Source organism: Heliangelus exortis, chromosome 7 (genome assembly GCF_036169615.1).
Source record: "Heliangelus exortis chromosome 7, bHelExo1.hap1, whole genome shotgun sequence".
In the NCBI taxonomy this organism is placed as follows: Eukaryota; Metazoa; Chordata; class Aves; order Apodiformes; family Trochilidae; genus Heliangelus; species Heliangelus exortis.
Genome location: NC_092428.1, coordinates 12,658,198 through 12,679,452, shown reverse-complemented (window position 1 = coordinate 12,679,452; position 21,255 = coordinate 12,658,198). Strand labels below are relative to the sequence as shown.

Genomic DNA, 21,255 nt, shown 5'->3' with positions numbered 1-21,255 from the left:
TGTGCAGTCGTATAAAAAAACATATCTGTATTCTGATGCCTTATTATATTTTAAATATGTAATTTGTCATGGTATATTTTGCATTATGAACACAACCAATTTGTTTTTGTTGAGCTTTTTCAAGCAGATAATAAAAACAACAACGTAATTAGCGAAAGAAGCATTTAGTAACAAACTTAATGGAAAAAATCGTTGTCTCCAAACCTACTGTAAAACCTCCAGACTATATTATCCTTAGTATTTCAGTGCATTTCTATTACATAAAAATATTCATAGACCAGTGTGTGTAAATTTCAATTTCAATTTTAAAGAAAATAAATCCACAGGAACTGAGAGTGTGTACTTTGTTATCAGACAATTTTCAAACCACTGAAATCACCATTTTATAAGCACAGTATTTTCAAATAGTTGAGAAACACTACTGAGGTTGAAGAGAAAAAATAAAAAACCATATCTGGATTGGCAATAGGGTGATCTTACACCATAGCCTGTGTAAATGTATATATATATATGTACATACATATGCATCAAACTGTGTAAAATATAAAGTCCCCATGACAAAACTGTAATACCTGGGTATATACAGTATATATATATATACTGTATATATATACAGACAGTATAGGTATACCTATACTGTCTCTCCTGAAAGCTGTACTAATAATTGTGCACACTGTCACCCCAGCAGAAGGGCAGGATAACCATGAAACACACGGGAGAAGAAACTCAGTGATGGGGTCTCCAGGAGGGGCCCTACCACCACCACAGCTCTGGGCAGACCCCAAATGAAGCAACTGAACACGGTGTTGCCTTTCATTAGACAGAGAGCAGACCCTGGGCACAGTAAAATCAATGCACAAGGTTTGCAATGGGACCATTAACTCACTGCTTGCCAAGAGACACTGCCTATAGGATTTGATCAGCGTTTCTCTGTTCTAGGATGCAATACCACATGGTGACTGGGGATTCCATCTGTCACAGAATCACAGACTGGTTTTAGTTGGAAGGAACATTAAAGATCACCCAGTACCAACCCCTTGCTGTGGCCAGGGACACCTCCCACTAGACCAGGTTGCTCCAAGCCCCATGCAACCCAACCTTCAACACTTCCAGGGATGGCAACAGCCACAGCTTCTCCAGGCAATCTGTGCCACTGTCTCACCACCCTCGCAGCAAAGAACTTCTTCCTAATGTTTAACTTAAATCTGTCAACAGTGGGACAACTTCTCTACAGAAACCAGAACCCAAGACCTGCCAGCCAGTGAGCACAGAGTTCTTGCCCTTGTTTCCCCTCTCATTTCTCCCTCCCTGCTCATCAGATGTGGATGGTGACAGCTGCCTCCCACATGACATTAGCAAAGGGTTCACCAGCCTGGCACGCAGCCATCACGGTGAGATGGCAGACAAAGTGCAAAGAATCATTTCCACAGACAAATGCAATCTCAAATTGCATTGCATCAACTTGCAGCATTACAAACTCATTTCATTATTCTAAATCAACCTGGTTTAACATTTCCCTGAACATAATCTTTGCAGAAATATCTTCTTTTAAGGTTACATCTCACCCATGAAGCTCACTACTCCCCATGACCTGATAAACACAGGACTGTCCATGCTTTAGTAATAAGGAAGCACTAATAAAGAGTATGAGGTAAATCTCTGATCTCTGGTTTGATTTCCAGGTTTCTCAGAGTTTGCAGAGCCAACCCCAGCTGCTATGCAAGGACAAGGCTGTAGTTATGTGATAGGGAATGCAACATCTGGGATGCAGATGGAAGATGGATGGGAATCCAGAAATCAGAAGAGGATGGGATCTTCTGAGTCCTATGTGCTGCAGGTCAAAATGCCTGCTTGGGTGATATACACCCAGTGGCAAGCCTGTAGGCTCCTCCATAGCCTGCCCACACACTATACTTACCAGATATTTTAAATATCACTTTATTAAAGTATCACTTCAGTTTTCAGTGGAAACTGTAGTAAAAAGGAACGGTAAAAATATTATTGGTTAAAACTGGATGCAAAATCAAAACGTATTCAGCAATTCTCCACTGCTCTGAGATGTTTAGCTGCAAGACCATTATGATCAGCTTTTAATGCCAGTCAGAACAGGTGTTCCAAAGGGAGCAAACCTAACCTGAACAAGCCCTTTTCAATGGATCTTCACCTGGAAACCACACCCTTGTAACTAAAGGCTTTTAAGACATGGCCAGGATTAATACCCACAGCATAGAAATGCAAGGCAGACAGACAGATCCACTCCAGCCCATTTTGTTCAAAGTGGCAATTCAGAATTACAGTGCTGGTATAACTATAGGAGGATCAGTATATCCAGCCTTGCTTTTTCCCAGCTTGTAGTATCCTTGGTTTTCCATTACACACCCATGTCTTAAGATATGAAAATAACAGTTAGCAAGCTTGTTAGCAAGCTGCAATAAGACTGATACTTCTGCTAAAGCAGCTGCAGTATTATTCATGAGGATGGATATCTTCTAGTGCTTTGAACTCAGAAAGATCAAATTTACAGAAATTTTTTGCTTTTCCATACACTGAAACTCATCATTGTTGTATAATTCATGAACTTTTGAGTAGGAGTGAATTTAGCCCAAAATATGGTCTTAATTATCACTTTAGTCTTTAAGCAGTTGCTGTCTCTGCAACTTTAATAAAGGTTAATGCATCTACTATTATGTAACTTGACAAATATTTGGAGGAAAGCAAGTTAGAGAAGCAACTCCACAGTACAACAAAAGGTCTTTTAGACAGGCCATTTTCCTTGTGAGGGCTCAGAGAAGCTGAATTTTCCTCTTGGTAGCCCTTATATCCTAGATGTAAAATTCAAAATTTTAGAAAAAGCTGAGTGAGGTAAGTGTTATCTTCAGCCCCACCCCAAAACTTCTGGATTTCTGTAGCATTTCCATAGACTGTGGAATATACAATGTGTAAGAAGTTTGAACCATTAAATTGCATTAAGAAGCTGAAGTGAGTTTAGGGTATGATGTGACCAGCATATCCTTCAACTCTTAAAACCACAGCAGAAGCCTTGGGGGATAAGAATATTTCCCCCCTCTTTAAGCACCATTAAACAAACCTTGAGAAGACAGGTCCCAGAGATACAGGTAGCACCTCCTGAGCTTTTGTTCCAGTTCCCATTGCTCTTGCTGGCATGGAAATGCACGTCTGTGCTGGCCCCTCACTACCTCCCTATGACACGGCAACCACCCTTAGACACATCGTTGTAGATCCAGTGTCAGACTCAAACCTAAGCAGCTTGAAGAGAATAAGTAAGGTTTTCTAAAAACTGAATTCCATCTGGACCAGGCTTGTACATTTAGGCAGTATCTTTTATTGGATTCAGCCATGTACATACATAACTAATTGTAGTCCAGGCTATCTTTTGTTAATCTTGACTTATTTTTAAGGTTTAAATAACTTAGTTTTAGATTTCAAGCCTGAAGGAAACTTGCAAGGCAGGAAGGTTCCACGTGATCTCAGGGGGCTCTGGCTACACCAGCGTTACCACTACTGCACAGACAGGTAATAGTTCAAAAAGCCTTTATGCTGATCTGCTATATCTCTATTTTATAGTGCAGGGAAAGAACTAAATGAAGGGATGGAAACGCTGCTTAAAGCCACTGTGTGATGTGGAAGTGGACTGATGGTGTCTGGGTAATGAAGAGCTTCTACAAATAGCACATTTATGTCAATGGAAGCTCTTCTCATCACTGGGGTTACAATGAGTTGGTCAGTCATGGAAGAGCTGCCAAGCAGAGGGAAGGATTACATGTACCATACTTCACCAACAGCCCATGAGCCATTCAACCTTATTCCCTGCAACAGGACAAGAGCATCACCAGAGAGAGCAAACCCTAAGTGACACAGAACCAGAAATAAGAAGATTAACATTGGGTGCTCCTCTTCTCCAGACCCAGAATCTCTCAGCCTCCCCCTCCTTAGGCCTTTCATTTTTTGTCCTTCTCTGCAGCTCAGCAGCACTCCAACAGAGGAGCTCACAGCCCTCCCAGGATGCCAATATAAATACAAGCTACCTAAGCTAGTAACTTCCTGTCCTACTGCCAAACCACTGGGGACTCCAAAACTGGAGAAAGGAAGACATTTTACAAGAGCATTATTTGCACCTAACAGTGAGCTTCAAAAAACCTATGGGAAAATCCAGTGACCTTCCAAACTGTGCAGGCTGCTCCACTGGCAAGTCACACTAGAGATGGACACTAGGTAAAGGATATATATGCATATGGATCTACAGCATCTGCACCCCTTCCATTTGAAGTAAAAATAACTGAGTTTTATTTGGTTCACATTCAAAGCTAATAAAACACTGTGTGCAAAAGATGGTTACAACTCCTCAAGCAGCCTGGGACATTTTGGTTTGGAAAGACTCACACTCTGCATCAGATTATTGATTCAAACACACCAGAGTGCTGGAATGATCCATTGCAGTGAAAATTACAATAGCAATTAAAAGACATTTATGTTGTTCCACTTCTAACAACAAATACACAACTAATTCAGAATCTGAGTGTAAATCGCCCATACAAATCTATCACATTTAATCTAATAAGACTAAAACAAAAAAGAAGCAGTAAGTATTTATTTTTGTGAGGAATCATTTATTTATGGGGTTCAGCTCCTATGATGTTCAAGGAATAACTGATACTAGAGGATGAAGCTCTTAATACTTTCCCTTTATCAGACTTAAAAGCAAGCCCTGGGAGTGCTGAAGTCCAGATTGGACAGGCTTGGAGCAACCTGGTCTACTGACTGGGAGGTGTCCCTGCCCACAGCAGGGGATTGGAACTTTAAGGTCCCTTCCATCCCAAGCCAGTCTGTGATTCTATGATTCTAGTGCTGGTGCCTGGCAGGCGGACAGATACAGTGGCTTGTGACAGGGGAGAACTGGGGTGAGACCTTTCCCAGCTGAGGACTTTTTCAAAAAATAATCTCTTCTCTCTATAGAGGGAAAATACAACTTATGGAAAGACACAAAACAACTGCATGAAAATGCTTTCTCACCTTTAAACCCAACTGGCTTTGAAATGCAGTCTCTGAAGATGATTTGAGCCTACTCATTTCTACTGAAACGGTGAGATAACAGAGATAAAACACTAAGTTTGTTAAACCTTTATCCAACCCTCCAGAAGCCACAGAGTGGAGTTAAAAATCAAATCATACCCACTTAATTCACAAGATCTTTCTACACAAAGCTGCAAATTACTACAAATGGAAATGGTCTGCTTTAGCTGTCAGGAGAGTTCAGAAATGGCATTTAGCTTGTCAAACACTCTGCTGCGTGACTGGCATCTGCTGTGAGTTTCATAAACCCAGGGTGCAAGGTGCAAGGTTGGAGGTGAGTCCTGACTGATGTTTGTGATGCTGCAGTTCCCCTGGAAACTGAGGGCACTGCTAATGCACAGCATACACCCAGGACAACAAGAACATCAGGAGTCATGCTTGCATACAGCAAAATACTGCTTTTCTACTTTTAACTGTAATTATCTTTCTTCTCTATTGTGACCTACTGAAAATGAAGCTGTAGTTTTGGCTAATTTTTGGTCTATTTCATTAATAAAAAATTAGAACACTTCGGGAAAAAGTCTTATGAACGTTACCTAGCTCTTGGTATGAGTTCAGCTGACAGCACAGCAGAACCCATCTGTTTTGAAGACTTTTCTTTCAAACACCACAGCATTCAAAAAGATCCTTGTCACATTATTTTTATTCTAAAATCCCTCTAAATTTATTGAGATGTGTACATATGACCAAAAAAATTACTCAGGGTATAATTTTAAAGTTTTGTGGTAAAAAAAAAAAAAAAAATCTTAAAGTCCTCAATACATTTGGGGTCTTAGATTTTTAACCAGTTTACAGCATAGAACTACCTTGGCTGGAAAAGACCTTCAAAATCAAGTCCAACCTGAACCAAAAACTGACAAGACCTTAACTAAGCCATATTCCTAAGCACTATGTATATACAACTCTCAAATACCTCCAGGGATGGTGACTCCACAACTGCCCTAGGCAGAATGTCCCAATGTCTGATAACTCTTTCAGTGAAGAAATTCTTCCTAATTTCCAATCTAAAACTCCCCTGGTGCAACTTGAGTCCATTACCTCTTGTCCTATCACTTGTAACCTCAATGAACAAACCAATCCTGAGAGGTGGCTCTTCACAGCCTCCTTTAAGGTAGTTGTAGAGAGTGACAAGGTCTCCCCTCAGCCTCCTCTTCTCAGGCTAAACAACCCCAGCTCCCTCAGCTGCTCCTCATAAGACTTGTGCTCCAAACCCTTCATCAGCTTTGGTGACCTTCTTTGGACATGCTCCAGCAGCTCAATGTCCTTTCTGCAGTGAGGGGCCCACAATTCAGGACTCCAGATGCCACCTCACTAAAGCCAAGTAGAGGAGTAAGATGACCTCCCTGGTCCTGATAGTCACACTGTTCCCTATACAGGCCAGGATGCCACTGGCCCTTTTGGCACAACACTGGCTCATGTTCAGCCAGCTGTCAGTCAGCACCCCCAGGTCCCTCTCAGCTGGGCAGCTCTCCAGCCACTCCTCCCCAAGCCTGTAGCACTGCTGGGGGTTGTTGTGGCCAAAGTGCAGTACCCAACACTGGCCCTGGTGAAACTCATGCAGTTTTCCTTGGTGCATCAATCAAGCCTGTCTGGATCCCTCTGTAGAGCCTCCCTACCCTCAAGCAGATCCAACACTTCCACTCAGCTTGGTGTCACCTGCAAATTTCCTAAGGATGCACTCTATCCCTTAATCCAGGTCATTAACAAAGGTGTTAAACAGGAATGGCCCTGGGACTGAGCCCTTGGGGACACCACTTGTGCCTGGCTGCCAGCTGGATTTAACTCCATTGACCACGACTCTCTGGGCCTGGTATTTCAACCAGTTTTTAACCCAGCAAAGTGTATGCCCATCCAAGCTGTGAGCAGGCAGCTTCTCTAGGAGAATGCTGTGGGAAACTGTGTCAAAAGGCTTACTAAAGTCAAGAAAGACAACATCCACAGCCTCTCATCATCCAATGTGTGTCACCTTTTCACCAAAGGAGATCAGGTTTGTCAAACAGCAAATGCCTTTCACAAGCCAAGGCTGACTGGACCTGGTCACCTGGCTTTGCTGCATGTGTTATACAATAGTATTCAGGAGGATCTGTCCCATCAGCTTCCCCACGACTGAAGCCAAACTAACAGGCCTGTAATTTCCTAGATCATCCTTCTGTCTCTTCTTATATTTGGGTATCACGTTGGCTGCCCTGAAATCTGTTGGTACCTCCCCAGTCAGCCAGGACTCCTGGTAGATGATGGAAAGTGGCTTGCTGAGCACCCATGCCTACCTCTCTCAGCACCCTTGGGTGTATCCTAGCTGGAAAAAAAAAAAAAGACAAAAAGAAAGAAAAAAAAAAAAAAAAAAAAAAAAAAAAAAAAAAAAAAAAAAAAGAAGAAAAAAAAGGAAAAAAGAAAAAGAAAAAAAGAAAAAGAAAAGACATTCCCAAACTCAGTTGTATTACTGAGGGACATACTGACACCAAAACATCACAGGATCCGTATGTCAATTTTACATGGACATATCACATTATCTGGAAAGGAGTATAGGGCTCAGTAGCACCTACCACAAACCCAGCAAGGATGGAACAACTCCTTTCTAGAAGCTAACATTGAAGCCTTTAACACTAAACATACATTAAAACACTACCAAGGGGCAATGCTGTAATGAGCCTTTGATTTGATGCTTAGTTTTACATGTCTCATGTATACATATTCCCAGTAGGGAGAGACTGCTCTGTAATACTCAGGTATTAGCATGTCTTTTTGGATATTACAATGTTTGTCAAACAACAATTAAAAATCCAAGTGCTTAAGCAAATACTGTAAACCTTTTGTAACTAATTTGGAGCTATCAAATATTTGCACACTGAAGAACAGCATCAAAAAAATACAAATCAAGCTTAAAATGTAACATTACTTGATCCTCCAAAGGTTCAAAATACTGCATCTTTAAAATGCCTTTAAAAAAACCTTCCTTTCATGGGCTGTATACATTTCCTTCTTATGAATATATGGAAGTGTAAGCACTATTGGACATGTATAACTACCTAATCACAATCCAATCAGATCACATACTACTGCTGGTAACATCTGTTGATTCAGTGTCCACAGTTTCCAGTGAAGTTAATGACAGGTTAAAAATCCTTCTCTTAGTAAATTAAGATGACAGCAGGTAGTAAGAGATCTAAATTTGCATGTAACTAAATCATATGGTGCAATTATAATGGTCCTGTGTACCAAAACAATACATTAATGAGATTCAATGGAGCACCACCAGGTTATGTAAGATTTTTGTTCAATACCCTGTCATCAGCAATCACATAAATATAACCACTACTTGCATAAGAATACAACATAGAAACTTCAAACAAAATTGGTTCTGGCTGTGCAGTAGAAACCAGCCTTGTCCCAGGAAGTTTACAATCTCAGGCACTGATGCCAACCCCTGAAAAGTCATATTATCCTCATTTCACATCCACTTGTTTCACTCCAGGTATTTTTTTTTCTCTGAAATAAAACAACATCCTATGCGAAACACAGTAAAACCTCTCTACAGGTCCACTGATACCCTTGCCTTCTTCCTTAATTGCAACTGGGCAAGCTCAGGATATGTCCAAACAGCTCCACAGTGCAAAGAAAGCACTTAAGCACCCGTTAAATCTTACCCAAACATTGTAAAGCAGAATAAAGAGGATTTCTGTACTTCTAACTCTTTTTCCCTACTTCCTGAAGCAGTCCCAACTGTGCTCAACCTCTTCCACCCTTGCAATTCCCACGTGCTTCCCCAATGCCTGCCAGCAAAACCATTTAGCCAACTGCAGGGAAAACCACTTTTAGGGTAAAAAAATAACCTTGGTTGGTTGCTTGGTTGGTTTTTTTGTTGTTGCTTTTTTGTGTGTTATGGGGCACTTAATACTTAACCCATGTTTCTTTCCAATCTAGTTCCCGTGCCACTGGACACAGAGGTGTGCACCTAAGTAATGGGAGGTGGAGAGGGGAGAAGTAGAAGCAAGGGGGGAAGGGGAGGGGCCAGCCTCCTATCCCAAGGAAGTGAAAGGACAAGAGGAAATGGCCTCAAGCTTTGCCAGTGAGGTTTAGGTTGGATAGTAGGGGAAAAAACCCAACCAAAAAAAAAAAAAAAAAAAAGCACCCCGAAAAAAACCCCAACAACACACAAAAAGGGCTCTCAGGCCCCATAAAAGGCTGACCATGGCAGCTCAGGACTCGCCATCTCTGGAGGGATTTAAAAAACATGCTTTAGTGGTGGCCTTGGCAGTGCTGAGTTAATGGTTGGACTCAATGACCTGAAAGGTTTTTTTCCATCAAAAATGATTCCATGATTCCTCAAGCCTTGCTCCAGCCACGGGAACAGCGTGAGCAGAGGTTGCAAACCCTGACTGACTCTACACCCTCTTGGCAGGCAGTGACAAATACGATGTCTCCCAGCCTTCATAATGAGAGACAGTGTTCAGAAGAGAAACACTCTGAAAGGCTCAGGTTGAATGTGGAAGGAAAACTTCCCTAGAAGGATGAGCCTCTGGGAAAGGGCACCAGACATGGAGCATCTTGATCTCTGGGGTTTCAGGACCTAGACAGGTCCTGAAAAAAAGCCATGGCTGCCCCGGTAGACCCTCTGCAAGCAGGACATTGGAGAAGACTTGCTGAGGTCCTCTACAACCAACATAAGCCTAAGATGAACACAGAGGAGTCTGCTCATCATGGATATATCATCTTAGTTTCTCCAAAAGAATTTTTACACCCAAAGCATGGCTACCTTCAACTGCTTCCCTAAGTAAGGTGAATTTTCATAAATCCCCCCTATAGCTCTATCTTTGCACTGTCCCTCAGGAGGGGAGATGGGAGCCATTACCTGCAGTGTAAACAAAAAGTGGTCACCACATTAATATTATGCATAATTTTCAGTAGGTTTTGGTATCTGCATACAAGTAAACTCCTCTCTTCTGCCAGGAATAGATAATGCTACAAAATCACTTCCATTACCCATTATCAGCCTCCCACATTGTGCTTTTTAAAGTGGAAAGCTGGAACTGCAAAGCAAAATGTACACAATGTCCCCATGGGAATGCTTTTGATTTTAGATAAGAATTTTTAACAGAGCAACAACCTTAGCATGTGCCACATGCAGCACTGAAAATATTAGTAACAGCTGTGCAAAGTGACAAGTGCTTGTGTGATCAAAAAGAGGGGAAAAAAACCCTGTAAGTTCTCTCTTGGATGACAGATAAAAAAAAGGCCAAGAGACTGGTTTGTAGCAGCATGATGATCTCTGTGCATCAAACAAGTCCTCACAAACAGCAGTTAAGAGAAAACGAACACAGGGCACTAAAGAGCTGCTGGGCAAGCTGCTCAGATCAAGAAATTGATCTAGACAAGTTCATTCTAATCAGTTGAGTATCTTTATCCTTTTAACATATATTTATGTGCTGATTTATTACCCTCTTCCCAGCACTCTGCACTTCTCTGGGTGCCCATGACTCACCCTGGCTATGGCTGTGCCCAGCTCAGTTGAGGTTTCTCAGCAGACAGCAGTGTTTCAGAAGGCTGTGGACCAAATACGTCACAAAGACGTCAAGGCTGTAAAATATCCCTCCTGCTTATCTCCTCTCTCAGAAAATGGGAATAATTAGCTCCATTCTCCTGCAAAAATGAGGTGGGATTTTCTTATTTTGCATGATGGGGCTTGTCTGAGGCTCCTGGCTAAGTGGTGGCCATTTGTGCACATTTTCAATATATATACACACACACACACACACACACACACATATATATATGTAAAAACATGATCAATATACATTAGGCACAATTTGTTTTCCATGTAGAGAGTTGAGCAAATACATAGAGCCTTTAAAATGCTGAGTGGGCATAGAGGGATAAATGGGAGAGGCAACAATTTTCTGAATCTGGGTCAGTGGTTGGAGATGCAGCAAAAAGCAAATGACACTCATCCCTCACTTGAGGAGAGAAAATAAAGTTCAGCACAGCTAAGCCATAAGAAGAGGCAACTATAAAGAAAACCTGCAAACAGGTCACCTTCAAGATATGAAGTGTCCTGCTACTCATACTCCTTTGCAGACCTGAATTTCTGCTCCAAGAGTTTGGTATCCCCTCTCAGCTTCATGATGTAGGAGTCTCTAATTTCTCTTAATTATTCCCTTCCAGCTCACAGAACCTTTCTGCAGTTCCAATCAGCCCTAATTACTGTGTCAGGATGTGTGGTCCCTGAGTGATGCTGGACATCCTCAGATGCCACCATAGCCAGTACCTTTGGCAACAACAAACCCATGCACAGCCACTGTGGCTCAACCTCCACACCTACAAAAAGCAGTGCTTATCTTTCTGCCAGGACATGAAAAGACATTATAGGCTTTGATATCAACTCATATTCAAGATCTGTGAGCAGGGATGTTATAAAAACATAACAAAGCAAACTGTGCTCTTCCACAGAGGGTATCTGACAACAATAAATCTGCATTTGAGATCTCTTGCAATGACAAGAAAAAGAGTCACAGAAGTGTGTGGAAATTACAAAGGACTACACAAGCACAGGGAAAAATGCAGGGAGAAAATTTGAAGAAATAAAAGGACTCTGAAATGGTTAAAGAAAATCATCAAGAAGAGAATATGGAATCTAATCAGATACTCAACAGCTTTTACATAGGAAATGTATCTTACCAAGGAGTGAACAATACATCACCACCTCCACACCAACACCCAGAGTGGTATCTGGGTAAGTGCTTGTACAGGAGAACAGCCCTTGACCTGGCTGGAGATGGAAAAGCAGAGCTAATGATAGAGTACAATGAGTGTGGGCAAGGAAAAAAACCTTACCACTAAATGGCTTTCCAGAGAAGCATGGAATTATTTTTCAAGCCAATTTGAAAATAATTGCTTATGGACACAAACTGTTTTCTTGCAAACACCAGTTCACAGCCAGAAGCTCAGGATGTCATTACCCAAGGAACCAACAACATACAGGGGGTATTGCTTTCCTTTGTAATAGCCCTAGAACCTTCATATTCTTATTTAACATCTTTGTTGTATAAACTGTACTAATGGATAGTCTGATGCTAAACTATTTCTTTAGCTTTTAACATGGACAGAATGTAGGAAACTGTGTATGCTTCTACAATTACTTTATTTAGACAGAAATCCTGCAGATGCTAAAGAATTTATCACGAACATTTCTGGCAAATTTAAGGACTACTTAGGGAGAAAGAGTTCATAATCTAAAAGATATCAAAACACAGCTGATAAAATTATTCCTTGTTGATATTTTACTTGGCAGGAAAGAAAAGAAAGCTTCAAATTCACTTGTTTTTCTTTCTTGCTAATACTTGTGAGGCACAATGGGAATAGTGCCATTATTATTTCTTGAAGACATAAAAATATGATGCAGATTTTGAGTGTCATGCAACAAACAAGATCAGGGGTACCATGCTCATGGCACTCACATATGCCCCATGCTATAAGGTGTTTAACCCACCGAGGACCCAGGGAGGCTTCAGCAAGTCCAAAGAAGGTAACAGCATTTAAGGAGAGATTGATTAGGATGATAATTTGTAGTCTGGAGAGGAGAAAGCTAAATCAGTGAATAAAGTGAAAGCAAACTGTTTTCACCAAACCCCACAATATCACAAATGGGGGAGTACAAGCAATAATGAAAAAAAATTAATGAAACTTGTAGTGATACGTTTAACATCGAAAACCATTCCTCTTCCCTGGGGGCTGAGAGGATCTGGAGCTCACTGCTACCACAGATGATAAAAGCAGGAGGATCAGCATGGTCCAAAGGGATCAAATGCATTAGTTAGAGATGACGATGACTGGGCTTGACTAAAAGAAATATAAATTGCAATAACATTTACCGACTAGTTACATACTTGACCTTACTGTTCTGAAGTACTTTTTTTTAAGATCCCCTTAATAGAAGTTTATTGAAAGTAATGGACTACAAATAAATGGAAGCACAACTCCTTCAATATAGAAAAGTAATCTTTAAAATTAATCCATTTTAACTCAGAAAGAAACCCTGAATTATAATAAAAACTATGCTTTTACAGACACCATGGAAGGCAGCATGGGGTCATTTGATTTAAACAAGCATCATCTGAAGTGGCTCTAGAGAACAAAAGGGGAGGGTTGCTTTAGTTCTGAGACACAAATTCATCAGTTCTGTGTCTGTCTTAGCACCAAGCAGGTTTTTGTTCCCCAATTATTACCAGGAAATAATCTAGAAGGAGAAACTTTTATACACTGGTAAATCAAAACAAGACCCTGTAAAGATTGAAAAGGTTAATCTGAGAAAAGACCATGTATTGTTGAGCCTATGAATGAATAGAAAAGGCAAATACTACTATTACATTCTCTTGTTTATCAGCCTCTGCTCAAAGTGAGTGTTTACTCTTAGTAGCAAAAGTTCAGTCACCTCATTTATTAAAACCCCTCTAGCCATACTTCACACACTGGTAACATTTTGAGACATAAAGAAAAGGAGATTAAAAGAAAGCTCTTGTGAAGTAACTATTTTACAGCTGCTGTCAGTATTAACTTCTTATTCAAGGGCTGCATGGACCAGTCATACTCTATTTATAAACATGCTTAATGGGGATGGTTTCTCAGATCACCCAACTCTGGAATTAAAACATGGAAAATAGCAACAAAATTATTTTCAGGAGTATTTAAGAACAACTCATGCAATTCATTTCCCTTGCATGATGATCCTGCTAACTTCTGTATCAGACACACCAAATATTATATCATTGAGCTCTGGCAAACATTGAGCTCTGACAAACAAAAATAAACAAAGGTTTATAGTTTTTAAACCTTGACTTGCACTGAAAGTTTTTTTCTAAAATAGTTTTTTTCCAGGCTCAGTTTCATAATATCTCTTTTAAAGCTTTAAAGTAGTGCTGAAGGAAGCCTTACAGCAAATGAGTCACCCAAGACTAAAACTTTTGAGCTATTCTACACTTAACCAGGAAAGAATCTAAATAAGGAGAGGAAAACAAAAAGAGATTGATGGGATGCTGATGCATTTGTTTCCTGCCCTGTTCACAGATGTTGCCATGCACATAATCCTGTTCTGAAAAAGTTTCTCTTCAATTTTGCAAAACCATTATTTTGCATAGACTTTCAATATGAGCCATCAACTACACTTCAGCATCTTTCTCCTGTTCCTGCCTCCAAGACATCTTGCAGTGTTCTGACTGAGCAAAAACTGGCTCCACAAGTCATCGCTGCTTTCTGACTCTGATCTAATGATCTCTGCTAGAAAAGACATCTCCCCATTGATGTCTCTTCTGAAGCATCTGCAGGTGAGTCAAAGAGAACAGCAGTATTAAACCAAGTAAAAGGATCAAAGAAAAAAGATTATAAACATTCAGTTCAAATTTAAGAAAAGCCAATTCCAGTCAAATGAGCCACAGAAAACTGCTCCCCTAAACTGCAACACTTTCCATCCTGAAAAGACTAGCAAAATGCTGATGTTGCCAAAGGGAAGAAAACAAAAAAACACCAAGATTGTAAATAGCAAACCAAAAAAAAACCCAAAGGGAAAAAAGAAAAAAAAATATTTTAATTTAGAGCACTAATTAAAGACTTTGAGAGACAAGGCAGATCTTCTCAATAACAAAGGCAACACAAACATCAGAACTACAAGAGCATGGAAAGAAGAAGCAAACAAGCTTCTTTTTAATAATGGCTCAGAACAAAGGAAGAAACAACCACAGTGTCAATTCCCAGAGGCAGGGCTGGTGTCTTAGAGCAGCAGCACCCATCCCTCATTTCTTTTTCAGCTCCTAACCCAAGAACTGAAACACAGCAGCCTTCAAATTAATATGTTGATCTAATAAAATTGGAAAGATAAAGTATTTATTCAGAGAATAAATGAATAATTCAGAAAATGTTACCAGAGCTTGCAGCTTCCTTATTGGTAAGTCATTTTTTATTTCAGCCTCATGAATCTTAATAAATGAATGTATGGGACTTTCTTCTCTATCAGATCATTTATATTAGAAACACTAGAAGAGGGGAAAAAAGAACAAAGAATGAAACTTGCAAATTTTGGGTCACAGTGTTTAAATCAGAATAAGACACTAATCTCCTGAGTTACCAGAGGTAGTAAATGCAATACAAAGCACCCAGATACAACTGGTAGTGAAGATTTTAAGTGGTGAAAGCCTGAGTCCAAGATTTTTTCAATGGATAAAGAACCTCAAATTCCTGAAGCTGGAAGGATTAAACCCTCCTGTCCAATGATTCTTCACATTATTAAAACAAAATTAATTAAAAAAAAATTGTGCACAGCTGGGGTGGGGGTAAAGAAGTTCACACCCAGAAATGGGAGAAACAAAGTATATGCAAGCCAGCTTTGCAAGTTCATGGCTGCTTGAAAATCCAAAGCAGCAAAGTGCTACTTACAAACAGACCATCAACATGTAGTTACTCTTACATCACCTCAGCACGCCCTGAACCAACTTACTCCATAAAAGCCCATCAGCATCATCCTCACTCATCACTAGAAAACATGGCTCTTTCCCCTGCCCATTCTATTTGATTGTAATTTGCTTCCAATGTTTTGCTCAGCTTTGCTGCACTGCCAGAAAGCAGCTCAAGTTCACATGTCTGAAATTAATAACTGAAAAAAAAGGTCAGGATAAGCAATAACCCTGAAGCTTTTATGTGGATGGTTGGCTGCTACACACTAGAAATATTCACATTGCCACAGTTCTCAGAACTGATGCAGTGACTTGAATCCCAAGGCACAAATCTATCAAGAAAAAAAAACACTGTATTGGAGGGACACCAGTTTAAACAGTGACTTGGTACTTCACCAAAACCAAAACAAAATTCAAATTTATTTGCGTTTGCTCACTTTATTTCTATTTCCTACATTAAACAAGCAGCTCAAAGGAACAAGCTTCCTTGGCTGGTTTCTGTGTTCACCAGCAAATATAGCACCTGAATTGTACACCAGAATCTGTCTATCAAGTACATAGCCTGGCTTCCAGATTTCAATATTTTCACTCAGAAAAGGTTTATGTGTAGAGGAGAATGACAACAAACCATCTCACACAGGGATTTTGTCAGGTGTGCCTGATATTAGACTGATCATGGCTGGTCATGAGAAAGTTTTAGAATTTTAGAAATAATTCAGAGCTCACAAGAGGTTTTGGGGGTTTTTTTGTTTGGTTTTTTTTTCCCCCCTGACATGTCCATTCCTTCTAGCACTGAAGTTACTAAAAAAAACCCCTACATTTGAATTTTAATACATTTTGACTTCTCAGACTCTTGTGATAGCACATTCAGAAATTGCATTTGCTTGGCAATGAGCAATACAAAATCCTTTCTTGAAATATTCCTAATTCGTGGAGTCTAATATAGAGCTGGGTGGCTCAGGCAGAGCCAAGGTGGATGTGCACATCTCTTGCCCATTCTCCTGGACTCTCACAGTAAAGCTCCCAACATGCCAATGCCCACCTTGGTGCCCACATGCCAGCACTCCCTTTGTTATTAAGCCACATAGGTGGCAGAGAGTTACTGTGAAAAAGTTATCAGCCAGAGCAGTGGTAAACAAAACCAATAATAAATCCCAGTGTATTTTTAATATCTGAATCTCCCCCTGAGTCAAAAATGTTACTTCTGACACTCAAAGAAGCAACAATAGCAATTTGAGACATATGGGGAAGAAGGTGTATTTGGAAAATACCACTCTACCAGGGGATTAGAGACATCACTTCAGCTGAGATAATTTTCTCTTCTTTATTCTAATGAACTGAACTTAATTATTTGTTGGAATCAGGGAGGAAAGTCTGTGATTATGGCTTAAACAGCAAGCACCATCATGTTTTGCATTTAGACAACTGAGGATTCTGGAAAGTGAATACTGATGGAGGAAAAAAAATAGTTGCTAATCTGGATTTAGCTGTGTATGCAAAGGAAGCTTATCCGTGAACAGCAATGCTTTAGAAATCCATGAGAGTGAAATATTTGGAGCATCAAACTTCACCAAGAAACTATTATTGCTCTTTCTGCAATATCTGGAGCAGAAAGCAGACGCAAAAAATGATGCAAAAACTTTGCAAGCAGTTATCTAAAAGATGAGGCCACATCTCATGAGATGTGGCCCTAACACATGTTCAGTGGTTCAGAACACCCAAGGATTTGGTTGCTCTTTCTTCCTAGGACCTGGTTAGACCCCATCCTGCTTTTACATAAGGCTGTAATAATATTGAAAAAGTATTATAAGATTTATCTTGAGGCAGGCTTTCAAGAGACCTGGCTGTCTTATTAAAGAGGTTGTAATGAACCAGAAGTCTGAACAGACTAATTAAAATTTAAAATGTTCTAAATTATTGTTTAAAAGGCAAAGTTCTTCCTACAGTGATTTAGCCCTTTAAGTTTGAAATCTCCTACAGAGTGAGCACCATCTGAAGAGCCCATGTAGACTGGAGAAGTGACTAATGACACTAAAGAATTTATTATTTACAAAGCCAAAGCAAAAGAGCACATACAAATGAGCTATAGCAAGAGATGTCAACACAGCTGACACATCATTATGGCCCAAAGGCACTGATGAGCTGCACACTACCATAACACATCCTTCATTCACTCTTTGCTGCCACTTCATTTTTCAAAACGAAACACTTAACGTTCCCCTAATGAGGCACTAGCAGGCACATCCCACATCAAAGAACACTTCTGACACTCCAAAGTTAATGGAAATCTCTCCTGAAAACTGGGAAGCTCTGACTTGCAAAGTGTTTCTATAAATGACAGTTGGATGAAGTCCCTTGGCATAATCTTCACTATCTCCAGCACAAACGTTGACTTGGTGCCTATTCTCACTGCAATTATCAATTGTTCATTTCTCCTGAAATAAACCTTGTAACGATCAGATAGCATCAGGCTGAATGGAGTATTTACAAACGTTTGTCTTTCTAGAGATTTACAGCCTTTATTGATCATTTAGCTGAAAGGACAAGCAGGTGTTTGAAGTTGTTTTTTAGCAGCACCTGCAACAATTTAAATCCATAATATGCCCTAAATTGCTTGGCATACTTCCAAGACCTTTGTTCAGTTAGGTCCAGCTGAAACTGTTCCCCAAAGTCAAGCTGTGACCTTGTGTGTCACCACACTCAAAAGGATATGAAGTCCATTACAATCACAACTGCTACTAACTTGTACAATAATGGGAGAGAAGATACCTAAAAATTGGAAATGAGATTACACACTCAACTGCTGCTGGCTGAAGAAGGTGCATAATTATCATCATTTTACAGTGCAAGTGGGAAAAGAACACTGTATAACAATTAATGCAGTCACCTCTTTTGGAAGACAGATGTCTCAGAGGACAGTTACACTTGTCACCTTAGTTCTGCCCCCAGTTGAATTAGGAAAAAAAATTCAGTAAAACTAAATGTCAAGTGGAAACCTGGAAGTTTGCTCAAGATAAGAGACTTTGTACATGAAAAAGCAAGGAACAGTAAAACTGAGTAAAAAATGCTGCCAGTATTGGAGTCCCTTGTACAAACAGGTGGATGGGACACAAGACAAGAGGAGTGTGACTGTGCAGGATCCCTGATGCTCATGGTACCAATATATCAGAACCTATGCAGCACTACATTTCAAAGGGGAACTCATCTACAACCATTCTCTCATTTCCTTTCCCAGGATTCCACCACTTCTGCTCCTTCCAGCTTCAGATAACTGTATTATCACACAAGCCTGTAGCTTATTTGAATTTATCATCAGTCCCTGAAGTCTTTAATTGGACAGAAAACCATGCTGTATGGCTACCTGGATAAAGCACCTCTAGGGTCAGAAGGCATGGAGGAGAGATTAGATCAGCAGCTGCTTCTCCTGAGCACTTCTATTCCCCTTGGGGGACTAGGAGGAAGGAGATAATGCATCTGAAGAGAAGAGCAGCTCAAGACACTGCCTGAGCCAGTCTGGAGGATGCTGGAGCTGTCCCTGTGGGGCCAGGTGTGGCTTGTGCAATATGGATATTTGCTATATCATTTGGGATCACTCCAAAGCATTTGCTAACCACGTGGATTACTCCAAAGCAAAAACTGTGCCACTGATGATGTTCTAGCTGAGAATTTATCTGCAATAAACAGTACTTGTAAAAATAAAAGATTTGTGTAGGTGAAAATAGAGTACATCTGTCAAGTTCTTCAGGATTATGAAGAATAGAATGCTCTTCTCTTCACAAAAAAAAAAAAAAAAAAAATCCAGTTATCTTTTCCTGTTTTGTCATTTCTGCCCATTAGTTCTCCTTCACTTGCTTTTCTGATGTATTTTAAATGGCTTTCTTCAGAATAAGGACTCAAATGTTATTTTGGTACTTGTCTTTGTATTCTTCTATCTCATCTGTACCCTTCTAACTTCTCCCCTGCAGCATCTTTAAAACACAGAACTATTTATCATCTCCTATAAAACCTCTCTGCTTGAGATGTCACCACAAACCTTCATCCTCAAGATCAAGGACTTGAGTACCATGTATCCTAAATCTCAACTATTAATCTGAGTTTAAATATAAATTTATATCTGTTGTACATAGCAATATAATTTCCCTTTTCTTATTGTACAACCCTGGCTTTTTTCCAAGACATTCATAGAGGAAAACAGGTTCCAGGAGAAATGCCAAAGACTTAACACAGGAGATTAGTTCCATCCAGGTTTTTTTCCCAAGTTTTGTTCAGCCAGTTTAGGGGAAGAAACAATGACTCATATTTACAGAATACCTAAGCTTTACTTAGAGTTTCCCTCTAAGACTCAAACTTACAGGAATCAGTTATGTTCCTTTAAACAACAGCCATTTCATGAGATTTCACAGGAATTGCAAGGAAATCTATGGTATCAGCACAAGTTCCTATGCATGAGGCAGCATCAACCACTGTATTAATGTAGAAGATTCCCCACATTAGCAAACCACTATGAAAGAATTCAGTGAAGCAAATTTTTTCCATCTTCTTCTTGCTCACACTGGCTGAATTCCACAGTATCATCCATATCATAAAGAAAGCAGAACATCTAACAGAGGCTGCAACTTCAAAGGAGAGATGAGAAGAACCCTACTTCCCAATGAAATTCCAAGTCATCCAACATCAAAGCTGTAAAATGATCTTACTTTTGACAGTTGCTGTGCGGGTGCAGTTGTAGAGGATGGCCAACTCCCCAAAAACTTTGCCAGGTCCCATGGTGCACAACTTCACGCCTTCTTTTGTCACTTCAACCTTCCCATCTGTAAGAGAGAAGGAAAAAAAAAGGCCATTTTAAAAGGGAAATTAATTTAAGTTTTAAAAATTCTTTGGTGACACTGTGAATAAAAACAACAAGAGTCCTACAGCTTGGAAACCAGTGATATATATTACAAAGAAGAGGTCAAACTCAGAAAAAAAGGTTAAAACCATCATTGCATATATAGGCTTTTAGTGCTTGAGTTTTATGGTGGAGTATTTGTATGGTTGGGAAATAGCAGCACACTAAGCTCCATGTGAACTTTGTTTTACATATTACACTTTCAGGTGAAATTTTCTCCAATTCTTATGTTAAAAAAGGAAAATATCTAGGTTCTTAACACCACAAATGAAAAATATGGAGTAATTTCTCATTTTCACTGAAAAGCTAAGCCCTGAGGACACTCGTCCATGAATAATCCTACTATTAACAAATGGAAAAATACTTTGACCTGTGGCCTTTATTTAATCCTATCTCAGTCTACCTTTCCTTTCTTAGGGAAACTTCATGTTGAGCTGACCTTGCACTTGGCACAGTTGAACAAAAAGTGAGACTGGAAAGTGAGCATTTAAAATCAGTTATTGGTCACCAAAAATCCTCTTCTCAACCCAAACTGGGAAGTAGATTGTTAAAGAATCTTCCAGCCCCCAGGGCATCACTGATTTGCTCTTTGCTGGTCCAAATGTGGCAAGAGGGAAGGTTGGCCATGAATGCATTCACCTATATAAACCCAGTAAAGCCATCACAGAAAGACTAAAATATGCACTATTTATATTGAGATATTTATCTCAAGAATGAGCAAAATCAACCTTTAATGGTGCCCCAAAACACTTCAGAGACTCCTAAATGACTTTTAATACAAGTTTCAGCAGAGTTGGAATAGGAATATGTCTGCAAAAAGCTCTAAACTGAATATCCACA

General features: G+C 39.9%; 1 protein-coding gene across 5 annotated transcripts in view; it reads right to left on the bottom strand.

The window, feature by feature from the left end:
- PRKG1 (protein kinase cGMP-dependent 1) overlaps window positions 1-21,255 on the bottom strand; it is a 426,892-nt gene that overhangs the window by 216,739 nt on the left and 188,898 nt on the right. For all 5 annotated transcript variants that reach the window (XM_071748882.1, XM_071748881.1, XM_071748883.1 and 2 more), the window contains one exon: window positions 20,225-20,338. In XM_071748882.1, the coding sequence (XP_071604983.1) occupies window positions 20,225-20,338 (114 nt within the window). The remainder of the gene's footprint in view (window positions 1-20,224; window positions 20,339-21,255) is intronic.